Source organism: Balaenoptera ricei, chromosome 18 (genome assembly GCF_028023285.1).
Source record: "Balaenoptera ricei isolate mBalRic1 chromosome 18, mBalRic1.hap2, whole genome shotgun sequence".
Lineage (NCBI taxonomy): Eukaryota > Metazoa > Chordata > Mammalia > Artiodactyla > Balaenopteridae > Balaenoptera > Balaenoptera ricei.
In genome coordinates, this window is record NC_082656.1 from 53,224,332 (window position 1) to 53,240,229 (window position 15,898).

Consider the following 15,898-nt stretch of genomic DNA (forward strand, 5'->3'; position numbering starts at 1 on the left):
GTATCTTTGAAACTACGTCTATTGTAAAAATAACACTTTTTAAAAACACTGGAAGATAAAAAGTTGAGTTCCACACCATCCAGGCTAACTACTATTAATATTTAATATTTTAGAGAATTTCTTTTTAATCTTTCTCTATTTGATTATGATCATCACAAATGCACATAGGTTCTTTTTTTTCCTTTAATTATAAAAATAGAATACCTTCGTTATTTAAAAAAAAGTGAGAGGTAAAAGTTGGAGACTTTCTTCCTCACCTTTTCTCCGAAGCCCAGAGGTAGTTACTAGGCATAGCCTCTTTTATTCTTTCTATGCATATGATGACTTCCTGTGTGAGTCTGACCCATAACAATCTGGAGTCAGAGGTCGCATCGATGTACTTAATAGATATTAGTTAAATTGAACGTCTTTTTATCAATCTTATTGGATTGGCTATATGAGTAAAAAGTTGAGGAAAAGTATGATTCCAGTTAAATTTTAATCATTTTTATATATTTAATTTAATCTTCTATTTAATCATTGATGTGTCCTCAGTTTGATACTAATCACTCTTGCTACAACTGCTGCCTTTGGAGCTTGCTAATTTTTATACTCTTTAGCTTTGGCTGACATGGAATAAGTTTACAACTTCAAGGTAATTTGCCAATTTTCTCCAGACTGTTTTTTCACTAAAATGTTTAACTGTTACTTTCAGTTTGCAGCACAGATGTAAAAATTATTCTGTTACATATACCTCTTGTTTTATAACTTTATAGCAATATGGCTATTGGGGGTACATAATATTAACAAATAAATTTAAATTCTTTTATCAGGGTTTATGATACTTTTCCTTGACAGTATGCCTTTGAGAGCTGTCAGTCCTGTGCAGGTACTGTTTGGAGTATTTGGAGTTGATAAAATAAATGCCTGGTTTTAGATTAGAAGCCAAATGTATCTTTCCTACCTCTTTAACTTGGCACAAATAAAAAGTATATATAAAATATTCATGATAAACATAGCTTAACAGACATGTGTAGACATACAGATGGCTAGATTATCTATTAAGACAGAGATACAATCTTTAACAAATTCAACAAATTTCTTGCAAGTTCAGCAAATAGAACTTGAGTGTCTATGGTTTGGCCAGTACAGTGCTAGGCAGTGGGAATAAAAAGATGAGTAAGACACAGTTCCTTCCTTTGGCTTTGCAGTCAATTTTAGTCCTTTTCTAGTTTCTAGATAGAATTGAATATTGAGGAGGGCATAGACTAAGAATTTCAGAGAAAGTGGAGACGGGAGAGGGAAGTAGTTTGGAATACTTCATTGAACTTTATTAAAGTCTGGAATCATTAATAGGAATCAGATGAAGAATAGGTATTAACTAGAGAAGTCCATTGATTTCTGTGGCCCCAGACTGTTGCAGAGCATGTGACTTGATGAACTTATGGATGTTGAGCACATTCTGCCAAGAGAAGTTTTTTAATTCAGAGTATTTCTTATTAAATGTATCTAAGACCTTATTTTTGACCAACCATACTATCAGTAAGTAGCGTTTTTTCTACAGGCAGAGAATTGGAGGAATGTGGAGAGTGGTCCTTTAATCAGGAAGGTCTTGTCTTGTAGAACCTGACTGTGAGATGAATAACACTGTTTATGTAATAGGGCATGGCTTCCATTGGTTTTGCAAGATGTCATTTGATGATCTAAGTATGTGTGATCGTTCTTCAGGGAGAAATACCCAAGGCACCTTTTTATTTTTAAATCTCAGATAATGTTAGACCAGTAGATACTATAATGTATTCTCGAAGTAAGGTATAATGATGCATTTTTAGTATGTTTTTTGTTTCCTCTACTCCTTTATTTCTATCATGTAAAATTTATTTTGTGATGGTGAACTTTTTAAAACCATCAATTTCCTTCAATACAGGCATTTATTGAGTTTATTGTGAAATTGACATCATTCTTATTATTATGTTCTTTTTTCCTTTTCTCTCTGCAATAGATTAGGGTCTGATATTTTATTTCCCTATGAATTCTTAAGAGGTTGAAAAAAACCACTGCTCTTTTGTTACAGTTTTTTTTTTTGCTAGATGTAGGAGAGACAGTGAAGCTGAGTAGGTTTCATTGTGTACTGAAAGTCAGGAAGCCAGCAGGTTACTTTATTTTTTATATAATTATTTTAAAAAATATTTATTTATTATTTATTTATGTATTTTGGCTGCACCTGGACTTAGTTGCGGCATGTGGACTCTTAGTTGTGGCATGTGAACTCTTAGTTGCGGCATGTGTGCGGGATCTAGTTCCATGATCAGGGATCGAACCCAGGCCCCCTGCATTGGGAGCACGGAGTCTTACCCCCTGGACCACCAGGGAAGCCCCAGGTTACTTTTTGTATCAAGCATTTCCTGATGTTCACACAAGTTGCTTGGACTTTTTTGGCCTTATACACTCTTTGCTCATTGATAAAACTTGTGATATCGACCTATCATCTATCTTTAAACCTCAGTCATCATTTTTGATAATTAGGATAAACTATGCTGACTTACTACTAAAATAATTCTTTATGTACTAGAACTTAGATGCATTTCCTTAAAAATCCAATGTTGGGAATGAGTTTAAGATATCAACCAAGCCACTTGTATATGTTCGGTGAAGTCCTGACTTATTATGTTCAATCCCAAAGTAATGGATTTTGAAAAAAGGAGTTTTGCTTAATATATTGTAAATTTTAAATGTTTGTTAACTGATATAAATAAATTGCTATCTCTTCCTACCTTTTTCATGGAAAACCTGCTTTACTTCATTCTTACTGAACATCAGTAATATTTGTACCTTCCATTCCCTTTTATGTACCAGATATACAGTACATACACATTATTTCCCTGTTAACACTAAACTGTTTTTTTTCCCCCTTTTACCAGTTTCTCAAACAATTAGGTCTACATCCTAACTGGCAGTTTGTTGATGTATATGGAATGGATCCTGAACTCCTCAGCATGGTACCAAGACCAGTGTGTGCACTGTTGCTTCTCTTCCCTATTACAGAAAAGGTAATTGTTAAGTAGGATATAGTTTCCAGTAAATGCACAGTTCTCTTTCAGTGTTGAATTAAACCTATGCTGTTGAGTTAAACCTATGAATTAAGAACAGATGACTCCCTTCTTGCATAAAATGAGGAAATCTAGACAGTGGGGACATCCTAAAAATCTAGTTTTATTAAAAAGATGTTTTTAGAATTTGATTTGTAGATTGACAGAGAAGCCCTGAGTCTTTTAAACTCCGGTAGTTTTCTTTTACTTTTTTTTATAAAATATGGCTAGTTTGCCTCAACTGTTTTGATGTGACATTTAATCACAATTTGATGTGTATACTTTAGAAATGTTAAGTACTAGGATAATCTTAAATCTGTCTTAGAAAATATATGAATAAAGAATATTCAAAATTTTAATATATAAAATATGTAAATGTTTTCAATATATACATAAAGAAATCTTTGTTTTAAGGAGGTAGATGTAACTAATGACATGGGTTACATTATTTTCAGAATAAACTTGATTTGGGTGCGAATCGTTAAGCTTAAATACAATTTAATTGGCAGATTTAGGATATGTTGGGGATTATAAATAGCTATTCTTAGCTCTCTGTATCTAAATTCAAATCTCCATATTTCAGGCCTTCTAGAATGATATCTTATAGCTATATGTATTATGGAGCCATTTTAAAACAGTTTTGAGTCTATATCTTTCTGATTTTTATTTTTAAACTTAGAAATAATAGGATGAACTCAGCATTGTAAAAAATTAAGTAAATGGGAAGATGTGAGGAATGAGTATTTATACTTACTTATATAAGTAGAAGATATAGTGGCATCTGCCGCTTTTTGATATCTCTTACAATTTGGTCGGTCCCTATTTCAGCTCATAAATGACATAATAAAAATCACTCAAAGGATATCTAGTGGATGGTTTAGGAGATATAAAGTGTTTCAATCTTCTGAGTTCTAATTTAGAAACTGATTATGTAGTTGTGAATGGCTTCAGCATACTAATAGCAAAAGAATTGTTATGGATACCTCATTATCTTTTAAATAAAGTCAGTTACAGTGTTTTAAATGTGCTTTATGCTATTAATTTATTTCTCTCTGATATTTTTGTTGTCTTTAATTATGGCAGACCACAGTGAAAACACATAGTCACTTTCCTTTTTCCTATACTTGCTCTGAATCATGTTAGGATTTTTTTTCTAAACCTTAAATCTTGAGAAGTTATCAAACTTTTTGATAACTTTATGATAACTTTTTGATAACTTCAAACTCTTTTGCTTTGTCACCAGGGAACATTGATATTAAGCAACAACAATAACAAACTAAACTCTAGGACTGTACAAAACATTTCAGCCCAAGACCTTACTATATTGAACTTTTCAGTTCTTATCAGTTGAACTTATATGAATGAATTAATGGTTCAGAATTTATTCTGAAAATATTTACAAATTTGATTTTGGATATATGTATATGTATAACTGGTTCACTTTGCTGTACAGCAGAAACTAACGCAACATTGTAAATCAACTATACTCCAATAAAAAAATAGTAAAAAATTAAAAAAGTAAAAATTTGATTTAGGAGCACATTCATAAAATTATTTTTTCAGGCACAGGTACGTTTGTTGTTAAAAGCAGTTCCTTAATTATGGGTTTTAAATAGACATCATTTGTTTCTTTTATCGCAGGGGTCAGCAGACTTTTTCTGTGAAGGGTCAGCTAGTAAATATTTTCAACTTTGCAGGCCTGATAGTCTCTGTTATAACTATTCAACTTTGCCTTTTAGTATGAAATCAGCCATAGACAATACAAAAATAAAACTTTACTTACGAAAGCAGACAGTGGGCCAGGTTTGGCCTGTAGCCTGTGGGCTATAGTAGGGCTCCTTACTCTACTGGAATCTGAAAATTATAGGAAAACAATAAACAAAACAATAAAATCATCTGCCTACTCTCTTCCTTCTCTCACTTTTTTTTTTTAAAATTTATTTAATTAAATAATTTATTTATTTTGGCCTCACCGGCTCTTAGTTGTGGCATGCGGGATCTAGTTCCCTGACCAGGGATCGAACCTGGGCCCCCTGCATTGGGAGCACGGAGTCTTACCCATTGGACCACCAGGGAAGTCCCCATCCTCACTCATTTTTTAAAAAATTTATTTTATTCAGGTATAGTTGATTTACAATGTTGTGTTAATTTCTCTCCCCACCCATTTTTTAACCTCATTATTTTTAACGCTTTTTACAATTGGAAAAATGAGGCACAGAGACATTAAGTAACTTGTTGGAGTTGCACAGCTAATAATGGCAGAGCCAGGTTGTGGGTTCAGGTAATCAGATGTAGAGCCCACACTTTTGACATTATTGTACCATATTGTTTTTACAATCAGTTGTTATAGATAATGGTGAATGTTATGAATATCATATGCTTATAAATATAGTGTGAATTTTGTTAATATAATATGATGTAACAGTATAGAAATGTGAAAAATAGAAAGTAAAAATCCTCCAGTAATCTCTTATCCCAGATCTCTTATCTGTTAAGTTTTTCTATATCCTTTAACACTTTTCAATGCATATATAAACTAAATATTTTTAAAACATAAATGAGAATCATATTAATATATACTGGCCTGTAACCACTCTATAATCATGGACAGATTTCTAAGTCAGAATATGTAAATCTGTTTTATTCTTTTAAAAATGTTTTATAGTATTTCATTCAGCTATGCCATGTTAACCAAATCCCCATTGATGTATATTTAGAGTTTTTCCAGATTTACATTTAAGTCCTTTTTAATGTATTATTTTCACATGTAGACTATTGATTTTTTTTTGGATAGTATGAAATATTCAGAACAGAAGAAGAGGAAAAAATAAAATCTCAGGGGCAAGATGTTACATCATCAGTATATTTCATGAAGCAAACCATCAGCAATGCCTGTGGAACAATTGGACTAATCCATGCTATTGCCAACAATAAAGACAAGATGCACTTTGGTAAATAATTTTTCATTACTGCTATCTTCCCCCTCCTTAAGTTATAAGTTAACTTATTGAGCAGTAGGTGGTGGTCTAGTTCTTTCTTTCGAAGTATCAAATAAAGCTTTTCCTCCCTTCTTTCTTTTATAATGGGAATGTATATACTATTAGGGGAAATATTAATCCTCCCCAGGTTTAACAAACAAATAACTTAAGCCCTATCATTTATCCCAATATTCTTATATTCCTAACTTACCAGTGAAAGGGTTTTACCTGAGAAGTAGTTAGCATGCTTCTAGTATTTTCATATCTCAGTCTCTTTGAGATATCAAGCCTTTTCAATTTTATCATCTTTAATATTCTCAGAATCTGGATCAACCTTGAAAAAATTCCTGGAGGAGTCTGCATCAATGAGCCCTGAAGAACGAGCCAGATACCTGGAGAACTATGACGTCGGTACCTTTTTCTGTCTTGATCTCATGCGTGGGCAAAATTCTCTGGGATTGTAGATTCTGTTTGGGGGTTTGTCCTGAAACTGTATTTTATGCAATTATGGATTTTTGTTGTATCCATTAAAACAGGCCTTTTGTACTTTTGTAACATTATCTGAAATATCCATAAATGTTGATAAATTGCCACTTCTTTTCTACGTCCAGAGCTGAATGAGAGAAAAAAGGCAATTTGATTTAACAATTTATAAAATATCTTACGATTGACTGTTCCTTACCATTCCCTCCCTATAATAAATATATGCTTGGCAATACCCTGTGTGTCTTTCACTGGGAATTTGGAACAAGGCTGAAGACCAATGGAAAAAACAAAGGTTTAAAGGTAGATGTTAGAATATTCTCTAGCTATTTTATCAGTGTAATATTTTTGCATGTGTGAGGACACAGGCCACATAGTCTAAGACATTTTAAATGATTGTACCATTTCATAGAATTTAGATTGGTATTTACATTTTATTCTATTTGAAATCTGTTTTCCTTTTGAAGGCTTTTTACCTTTTAATGACATTATTAAGTAGATTGTAAGTTCTTTGAAATTAGAAACAGTATAGTGTACAAATTATTTGGCTAGAACAATGTGTTAGGCGGAGTTTGTGCCCAATAAATCCATTGACTTGATTATATTGTTTTAGCATTCTAATATACTTTGATTATTTTAAGTTGTTTTTTTCTTTAAAAAACCTGCTGATCTCATAAAATGTCTTTATTTTACATAAAAATAAAATGAACAACATAAAAGTCACCAGTAATCCCACCAATGAGAGGTAGCCATCATTTATATTTTTAATAGGGAGTATATAATTGTATACACAATTTTTTGAAACAAAAATTTGTCACACTGTAATATTGTTTTATAACTTGCTTTTTTCACCTAACTTATCACAAACATATTACATACCAGTAAGTATATATTTGACATCATCATTTAATGGCTGCCTAGCTTTCCATAGTGTAGTATTTTATTTCACCAATAAATTATTGTCAGAAATTTAATATTTTTCCCTTTTTTCCACCATTTGAAAAAATACTACACGGTATATCATTGTAGCTAAGTCTTTGCAAATATCATTAGTTATATATAATTATGTACAGTTATATGTAAATATATAAACTCCTCGAAGAGAAATCGCTGGACCAAATAGTTTGCATGTTTTTAAAGCTTTGATTCTTATTGCCAAATTGCCATTCATAAAGGTACTTTCACCTGTAGTTTACTTTGACTGTTTCTCTTCATCTTTGTTAATAGTGGGTATTATAAGAGCATTTTTTTTTTTCTTTTTAAGTTCAGGAACCTAAAATCTCTAGCTTCTGATAAATGCATGCCTTTTGCTTCACATTTCTAAAGTGCTGACTGAAACTGCATGATTAAGCATAAGTACAGCCAGAGCTGCAGAATAGCATGTAACCTGGAGAAACAGATGAGCTAAGCTTCTTCAGTCTCTATCTGTGAGATGCTTACTTTATTCTAGTCTCAGTTGAATAAAGTGTTAAATGTTAGTTCCAGCAATTAAATAAGGTAAATGACTCCCACTTACCCCTGGCAATTACAAATAAGCAGATACCCAGTTTCCTAAGGTTTCAGAGATTTGTGGGTTGGAAAGCACAGCAATTCATTTGCTTACTCAGAAATCATTCTTAAATATTTAGTGTTAAACTGTTCCAAAAATCTCCTCCCATTTGTTGTTTCTTAACAAGGCTTTAGATGTTAAAATTGAGCGTTGTTGTTTTCATTTAAAAAGTTGGATATAGTCATTTTTTCCTGTTAATACTTTATATTCTTATTACAGGCCATTCGAGTTACTCATGAGACCAGTGCCCATGAAGGTCAGACTGAGGTATTTCACATTTTTCAAAACTTTTCCTGCCACTTGTAAATTTAACCACAGTTCTGTTGTATGACATGTAGTTTTAGAAAATTATTGGGACTTTTTTTCCTTTGAGGGAATTTGCTTATGTAAAAGTAGTCATAAAGTAGCCCAAGAACATGTTTTGACAGACTGTTAATATGCACTTTGATAACAGCCATCTCAGTTTGTCTAATCATTTAGACAGATTGCAGATTGTGTGCTGTTTGCTTTGGCTAACGGGTGGTCTGCGTGTTCCCCATCAGGTTCCTTTGACTTGCAAGTATTTTGAGAAAAATACCTGCCCTGTAGTAAAGGTAGATAGCCAGTATGGTTTTCAAGAGCCTTTATCATGTTCAACTTCTAGCAAAAAGCCGTAACATTCTCTTTACTCAGGAAATCTGTTCTGGGGCAATGTGATGATCTCCACCATCTTTACTCTGTTAGCTAGTTATTTCTTCAGATAGGTCACCTCTCCTCTCCTTCTCTTGTCTCTTTTTTCATTCTCTTTTTCATGAGGGATTCCCTCCTTCCATTTCTCCTTTTTCTGCCCTCAAAACCTCACGCTCCCACTCTTGGGGGAAGTTTGTCAGAAGGTATTTCAGTCAAAATGAATAGAATTTAATTAAAATCGTTTGGTGTATTTATAACACATTTAAGTGTTAATACCAGAGAATTATAGATTTTCTTCTTTCTTATCCCATGTGTGACTTGGAACCATACTTTTTCATGTACAAAGATGACATTGCCTTTATGCTTTAAAAATACTTGAAAAAATACTGATTTAGAAGTATTGAACTTAAATATTCCCACTATCTTCAAAAAAATTTTTTTAAGGAGAAAACAATTTGATACTATGATATAACTGCAGTTTTTCATAGCTCTGACTGGTAACTGTGAATGTTTATAATAAAACCATTTAGGAATTTAAACATTAATTCTCCCTGTAATTGTATCATACCTTCTTGGTTGCTCTCAGGTTCTGCTTTCAGAGGTGTGTACCATTGCTTTTTTGACTAAGTTTACGTACACAGATGCACACACAAACAAGTGGCATGTCTAAGTGGTTTCGACACCATATTGGAAATGAATGGGATGCTCTGTTTCTCGTATTGCTTTTTACGATCTTGAGCATGTTCTTAATCTTCACTGTGCTTTGCTTTTTTTGTTTACAAATTTGTAGTGTTAAAATTAGCAGTGATGGTGGAGATCAGCATGAAATTATTGTAAAATATGAAAACCGTTAATTGTAGTAAAGCAGTTAAATGCTTTAATACCTGTTTACTTAAAAAAAAATTGTCTTTATGGTACCTCCTCTTGCCTCCTTTTTGGCCTTTATCCAAATTACGGCTTTTAATACCTCCTTTTAGATGATGTTCACATCTCCTTCTCTAGACCTAAACTCCTTCCCTCTGTAGACTCTTTTATTTTATATGATTCCTACTATTTGCGTTTTAGCTATTTGTTTTCATATTCTTCATTTATTTAAGATGTATATTTTTTTCACATTGTAACAGCTCTGAAATTAGGGTGTATCTTACAGTTGATTTTGTAATTTACTTGGTGGTATTACCTTCTTTAGTGGTACATAAAATGATGCATCTTAAAACCACTGGTGCCTTAGATTTGCTGAAATGTGGTGTCATATCTCCCTTACTGTGGCTCTTCGACCTAGGATTGGTGTTCGATTCCTGTGGATATGCCCCAGAGTATCCAACACCATTCCTTTGTGCATAGGCACAACACATAATTATTGATTCACCAGAAGTAGTTCAAAACTAACCTTAGTGGTGTAAGAACTACCAAAAGAGGCTAAATCTCGGTGTTCTGTAGTCCCCTGTGTAAACCAAACATCCTATTAGCCACTGTTCCTCAGTAGGGCACTATTAACATTTTGGGACGAGTACAGCTCTTTGTTGTGTGGGCTGTTTTGTGCATTCCAGGGTGGAATATAGATTATTATATTCTAGCCGCTGTATGTTAGTGACTCCCAGTCACTGAGAGAACAAAAACCCAACCATACATTTCCAAATTCAGTATCAACCACCTTAAAACTCCTGCACCAGGGACAGGTTTTGTGATCACTTTATTTCTGGTTCATCTACCATCTGTGGACTTAAGAGTCTTTGACATATTATTATCTCCATTGCTCTCTGTATTCCAGCACACTGTTTTTTGTCAGTTCCTACGACGCACCTCAGTCTTTCCCATTTGTATTTGTTTGGTTTTGCTGCCATAGCAAAATACCACAAACTGGAAGACTTAAACAACAGAAATTTATTTTCTCACAATTCTGGAGGCTAGAAGTCAATATCAGGGTGCCATCAGGGTTGGTTTCTGCTGAGGCCTCTCTTCCTGACTTGTAGACGGGTATCTTTTCACTGTGTCCTCACATGGCTTTTCTTCTTTGTGCACCTGGAGAGAGAGAGAGAAGTCTCTAGTGTCTCTTCCTCTTCTTATAAGGACACCAGCCCTATTGGATTATGGCCTCATCCTTATGACCTCATTTAATCTTAATTACTTCTTTTTTTTTTTTAATAAATTTATTTATTTTATTTATTTTATTTTTGGCTGCGTTGGGTCTTCGTTGCTGCGCGCGGGCTTTCTCCAGTTGCGGTGAGCGGGGTCCACTCCTCGTTGCTATGCACGGGCTTCTCACTGTGGCGGCTTCTCTTGTTGCGGAGCATGGGCTCTAGGTGCACAGGCTTCAGTAGTTGTGGCTCGCGGGCTCTAGAGCGCAGCCTCAGTAGTTGTGGCGTACGGGCTTAGTTGCTCTGCGGCATGTGGGATCCTCCCGGACCAGGGCTCAAACCCGTGTCCCCTGCATTGGCAGGTGGACTCTCAACCACTGCGCCACCAGGGAAGCCCCTTAATTACTTCTTAAAAGCTCTGTCTCCAAACACAGTCACATTGGGGATTAGGGCTTCAGTATATGAATATTTGGAGAACATCGTTCAGTCCGTAGTACCATCTTTGTGCTTTGTAAGGGCCCAGTCCTTGTCCAGGTACCCTTCCACTTTACATAGTTGGTACCTTCTCATCCTTCAGGTTTCACCTTAAATTCATTTTTCAGACGGGCTTTCTTTCATTACCTTTAAGTAGGGCCACCTCAGTGAATTTTCTGTCATAAAATCCTTTTTATTTGTATTTGTATTTCTTCCTGGCATTTTTTAATCTACAATATGTTTTTTTGTTTGTTTATTCCATTTATTTCATAGAATAGGAGTCCCATGAGGACGTGGGTCTTTTTTGTCATATTTACCTTGAATCCCCAGGACAGTGCTTGGCAATGGACAGTATATAGGCATTTATGAAAAAGTGCATAGTATACAAGTAAGGAGCACAGGATGCAGGTTTGTATACTGACTCTACTATTTAGTAGCTTAGGCAAGATACTTTCCTTAGCGTAAAATGAAAAGAATAGCATCTACCTTATGGGATTGCTGTGAAAATTAATGAGTTAATCATATAAAGTGCTTATAATAGTGCCTGGTATTTAATGGGCCCTCAGTAAATACTAGGTGGTGATTTTGTTTTACCAGGCTTTCAGAAAAATGCATATGAATGGCAGAGGATGAGCTGAAGCAATAGGGTGAAGCCAGATCAAGGGGTGGCTTGAATTTTATAAACAATGGGGAGTCACCAAAGATGGTATGTTTAGTGTTCAGCATATTGAGTTTAAGGTGAGTAATGGGTCATCTGTGTAGAGGTTGGATATGGAGTCTAAAGCTCCAGGGCAATATCTGGAGTTCTGTATTTGGTCGGAGAGTAGTTAGAACCTTGAGAATTCTACAGAGGGAGAACAGTGGTGAACCACAATGAATCCCTGGGGCACATAGGTGTTAAAGGAGTGGGTGGAAGAAGAGGAGCCAGTAATAACAGTGTAATAACAACTGACATCATTGATACTCTCTGTCAGAACACTTTCATGGGAATGGAGTAGGCAGGAGCCTTATTGCATGCAGAGACTTGTAGACTAAATGAGAAATCAGTAAGATGAGCCACCAAAACACAGTAGCCTCTTTAGAAGATTGGCCACTTGTATGTTCTGAATCCCACCATGATCGTCTGGCAGACTCTGGCTAATCCAGAAATTTGGACGGTAGCCCCACCTCACTTATGCTTCATTAACCTACGCTGAAAGTTACTGCTTTCATGTTTCACTTAAGTTTGGGAAGATAGAAGAACAACAATGGGATATGAGGAAATTAAATTAAAAGTGTTTTTTTTAATTGTGAACAAATACAGTGAGACAATAATGGAAACAGTATGCAAGTCAAATGTAAAGGCAAGAAAAGAAAAATCCAAAAGAATATTTTAGGGACTTCCCTGGTGGCGCAGTGGTTGAGAATCTGCCTGCCAATGCAGGGGACACGGGTTCGAGCCCTGGTCTGGGAAGATCCCACATGCCACGGAGCAACTGGGCCCGTGAGCCACAATTACTGAGCCTGCGCGTCTGGAGCCTGTGCTCCGCAACAAGAGAGGCCGCGATGGTGAGAGGCCCACGCACCGTGATGAAGAGTGGTCCCCACTTGCCGCAACTAGAGAAAGCCCTCACACAGAAACGAAGACTCAACACAGTCATAAATAATAAATAAATAAAAGAACGTGAATTTCTTAAAAAAAAAAAAAAAAATGCATGTGCATACATTCTTAAATGCATAATTATTTAAAAAAAAAAAAAAAGAATATTTTATTTGCCTTCAGACTCTAGTTTTACTTCATCAATACTTACCTAAAAAGCCATTTCTAAAGTTTGTGATTTGCCCACATTAATTAAGGAGCCAGCCCAGATATGAGTAGAGATCTCCTGATGATTTATTATTTATTTAACTTTTTACAAAAACAATAAATTTATTATATTGCTCAGGAACCTCCATACAAATTTATAGTAATAATGAAAAATAATAGAAACTGACACAATTGTTCTATGTATGTATTAAACAAACATGCCAGTATGGAAAATGTAGCAAAAAATGCTTTTAGTATTTATGGGTTTTTTTTTAACTTCAAATCTTTTTTTAGCTAATTTTAGAACAGTCGAAATCAAACATTTTTGTGGGATTTTTTTCTTAATATTTTATCATGAGTATTTTCTTCATCAAAACCTCTTTATAAATAATTCCTTTTGGCACTGTACTCTAATGTGAATGAACCATAATTTACTTTCCAGTTACCTTAACTTTTGATATTTAGATTGTTTTCAGTTTTTCAAGTTAAACATATAACTTCATTGAATATCTTTGTTTATTCATATATTCATTCTAGGTTCTTTCTTTAAGATCATTTCCTGTAGGTAGAATTACTTTGAGTCGAAGGGATGAACATTTTTCAAGTTCTTGTTACCTAATATGAAATTATTGTCTGTCTTTCATTTGATTAACTTAGTAATCTGAGCACCTGCTATGCCAGGTATGGTGCTAGGAACTATATATACAGAGATAAATAAGATGCAGTTTGTGTCTTCGAGGATCTCTTACTTCAGTGGAGATAGCTTCAAAAGTAGCCGTTGCCAGTGTTGAATTCTATTTTTAAATTTTGGCTTGTTTGATAGAGGGAAATAATGTGGTTGATTGCTAAGACCATTCAAAGATCTGTTGTAAAAGTTTATGAAATGAATTTCCATCGTGAAATTAAATTGTAATTAATTTACAAGTGAAATGTGTAATCTACTTTGGTTAGTGTTGTCCTATAAGAGAAGGTTTTTTTGACTATTGGGAAAGCAGTGGGTAAGTTCTGATTTCAAGTATGTGTTCACGTATATGTATACACAATTTAAAATAAATTGTGTGTGCGTGTATGTATATGTATGTGTCTAGTTGGCTTTTTTGGCCCAATCAGTGCAGACTCTCAGTGATGGGGGAGGAAATAGTGTCAAGTTTTATCTTTATTAGATGTATAAGTATAGTTTGCATGGCTTCATTTTACTCTGAAGTATAGTTTTTCATTATTTTGATTATGTTAGAATTACAAGGAGTTAAGATGCTCTCACATTTATTTTCCTTCTTTAGGGATTTATTTTCTTCTTTCCTTGACTCTGAAAGAAACGGAAGATATTAGGAAGAAACTTAGTTCTTATAGAATGTACAATTTAAGGTCCCGATTGTTTTGGGGGAATCAGATGGGAACAGTAAATGAAACTCGGATGCAAAGTACCATGCATTTTAAGCTGTATAGTCCAGTTTTGTCAAGAAATCTGAAATTGCATCTTTCTGGTCTTTCTTTTTGTTTTCCATTTATTTTTCATATCCCATTTTCTCTATTCCATTCCAACAAGATGTAAGGTAGATCCTTTTGGGGCAACTTCATTTTATGTCATTCTTAAAATTGAGAAATGCTCTGGAACTTCTGTCCTAACTCCTTACACTTTTGCCTTTTTCTCTCCTTCTGTTGTTACCATTTTTTCTGTATATCATTCCCTGAATAGAAGCTGGTTTAAAGCGTATGTGTGGAGTTGAATGGGAGAGCTGAGTTTGAAGGAGGAAGTACAAATTAGGATTAGTCATAGTGGGGGAAATTTTATTGAAATGGTTCTTTTTTTGATCCTTTGTTTTCAAGCGTGATATTGTCTCCTTACATGTAATCAGTTCTTCTTTATCTAATATCACTTGAAAATGAATGATGGTTAAATGGATTAAATTAGTTGTTGAAAGGGTCAGAATGTAGTTACTACTCTGTCCTGTTTACACTTTTTTCCCTTTCTTAGGTTAACAAATATTTTGTCCTAAATGAATCAAAATAGTCTGTTTTTTATTCTTTCTGCATCATCATCTTCTTCTTCTTATTTTCTCCAATATCAGGGTTTTGGAAAAGGAGATATATAACTATTATTATTTTAAAGTAACTTCTTATTTTGAACTCATCAGTTTACTCTTCCAGACCTGACTAGATGTAATTCTTCTACCTAAAAATGTCTCCAGCAATAAAAATAAAGTTGAGGTTGTAATGATATTTGAGGATGGTGGATTTTTCTGTTTTCATTTTAACCACAACCTTCCAAAACAAAGGGTTAAGATTTAAGATTCTTTTCGTTTGTAGTCAATGAGAATCTTATTGGAGCTACTCTCAAATTGTAAAAAAAAAAAAAAAAAAAAAAAAATAGGGCTTCCCTGGTGGCGCAGTGGTTGAGAATCTGCCTGCTAATTCAGGGGACGCGGGTTCGAGCCCTGGTCTGGGAGGATCCCACATGCCGCGGAGCAACTAGGCCCGTGAGCCACAGCTGCTGAGCCTGCGCGTCTGGAGCCTGTGCTCCGCAACAAGAGAGGCCGCGATAGTGAGAGGCCCGCGCACCACGATGAAGAGTGGCCCCCGCTTGCCGCAACTAGGGAAAGCCCTCGCACAGAAGCGAAGACCCAACACAGCCAAAAATAAATAAATTAATTAATTAATTTTTAAAAAATCCTATAAAAAAAATAATCCAGAACCAGGGAAAATAATAAAGAGGTTAAATTTTTAAAAAAAATAAAAATAAAGAATTTCTAGGACTTAGTTTTGGCCAGCTTAACAATGGTAAGCTTGAGTGTAATGTAAAGTGTAGAGATATA

At 34.5% G+C, this 15,898-nt stretch overlaps 1 protein-coding gene across 1 annotated transcript in view; it reads left to right on the top strand.

Moving 5' to 3' along the window:
- The first annotated feature begins 2,859 nt into the window (after nucleotides 1–2,859).
- The window catches only part of UCHL3 (ubiquitin C-terminal hydrolase L3), a 31,880-nt gene continuing 18,841 nt past the window's right edge, over nucleotides 2,860–15,898 (top strand). Inside the window, exons 1-4 of the mRNA XM_059902933.1 lie at nucleotides 2,860–3,029; nucleotides 5,863–6,019; nucleotides 6,368–6,453; nucleotides 8,298–8,345. Coding sequence (XP_059758916.1) covers nucleotides 2,955–3,029; nucleotides 5,863–6,019; nucleotides 6,368–6,453; nucleotides 8,298–8,345 — 366 coding nt within the window. The 5' untranslated portion in view covers nucleotides 2,860–2,954. The remainder of the gene's footprint in view (nucleotides 3,030–5,862; nucleotides 6,020–6,367; nucleotides 6,454–8,297; nucleotides 8,346–15,898) is intronic.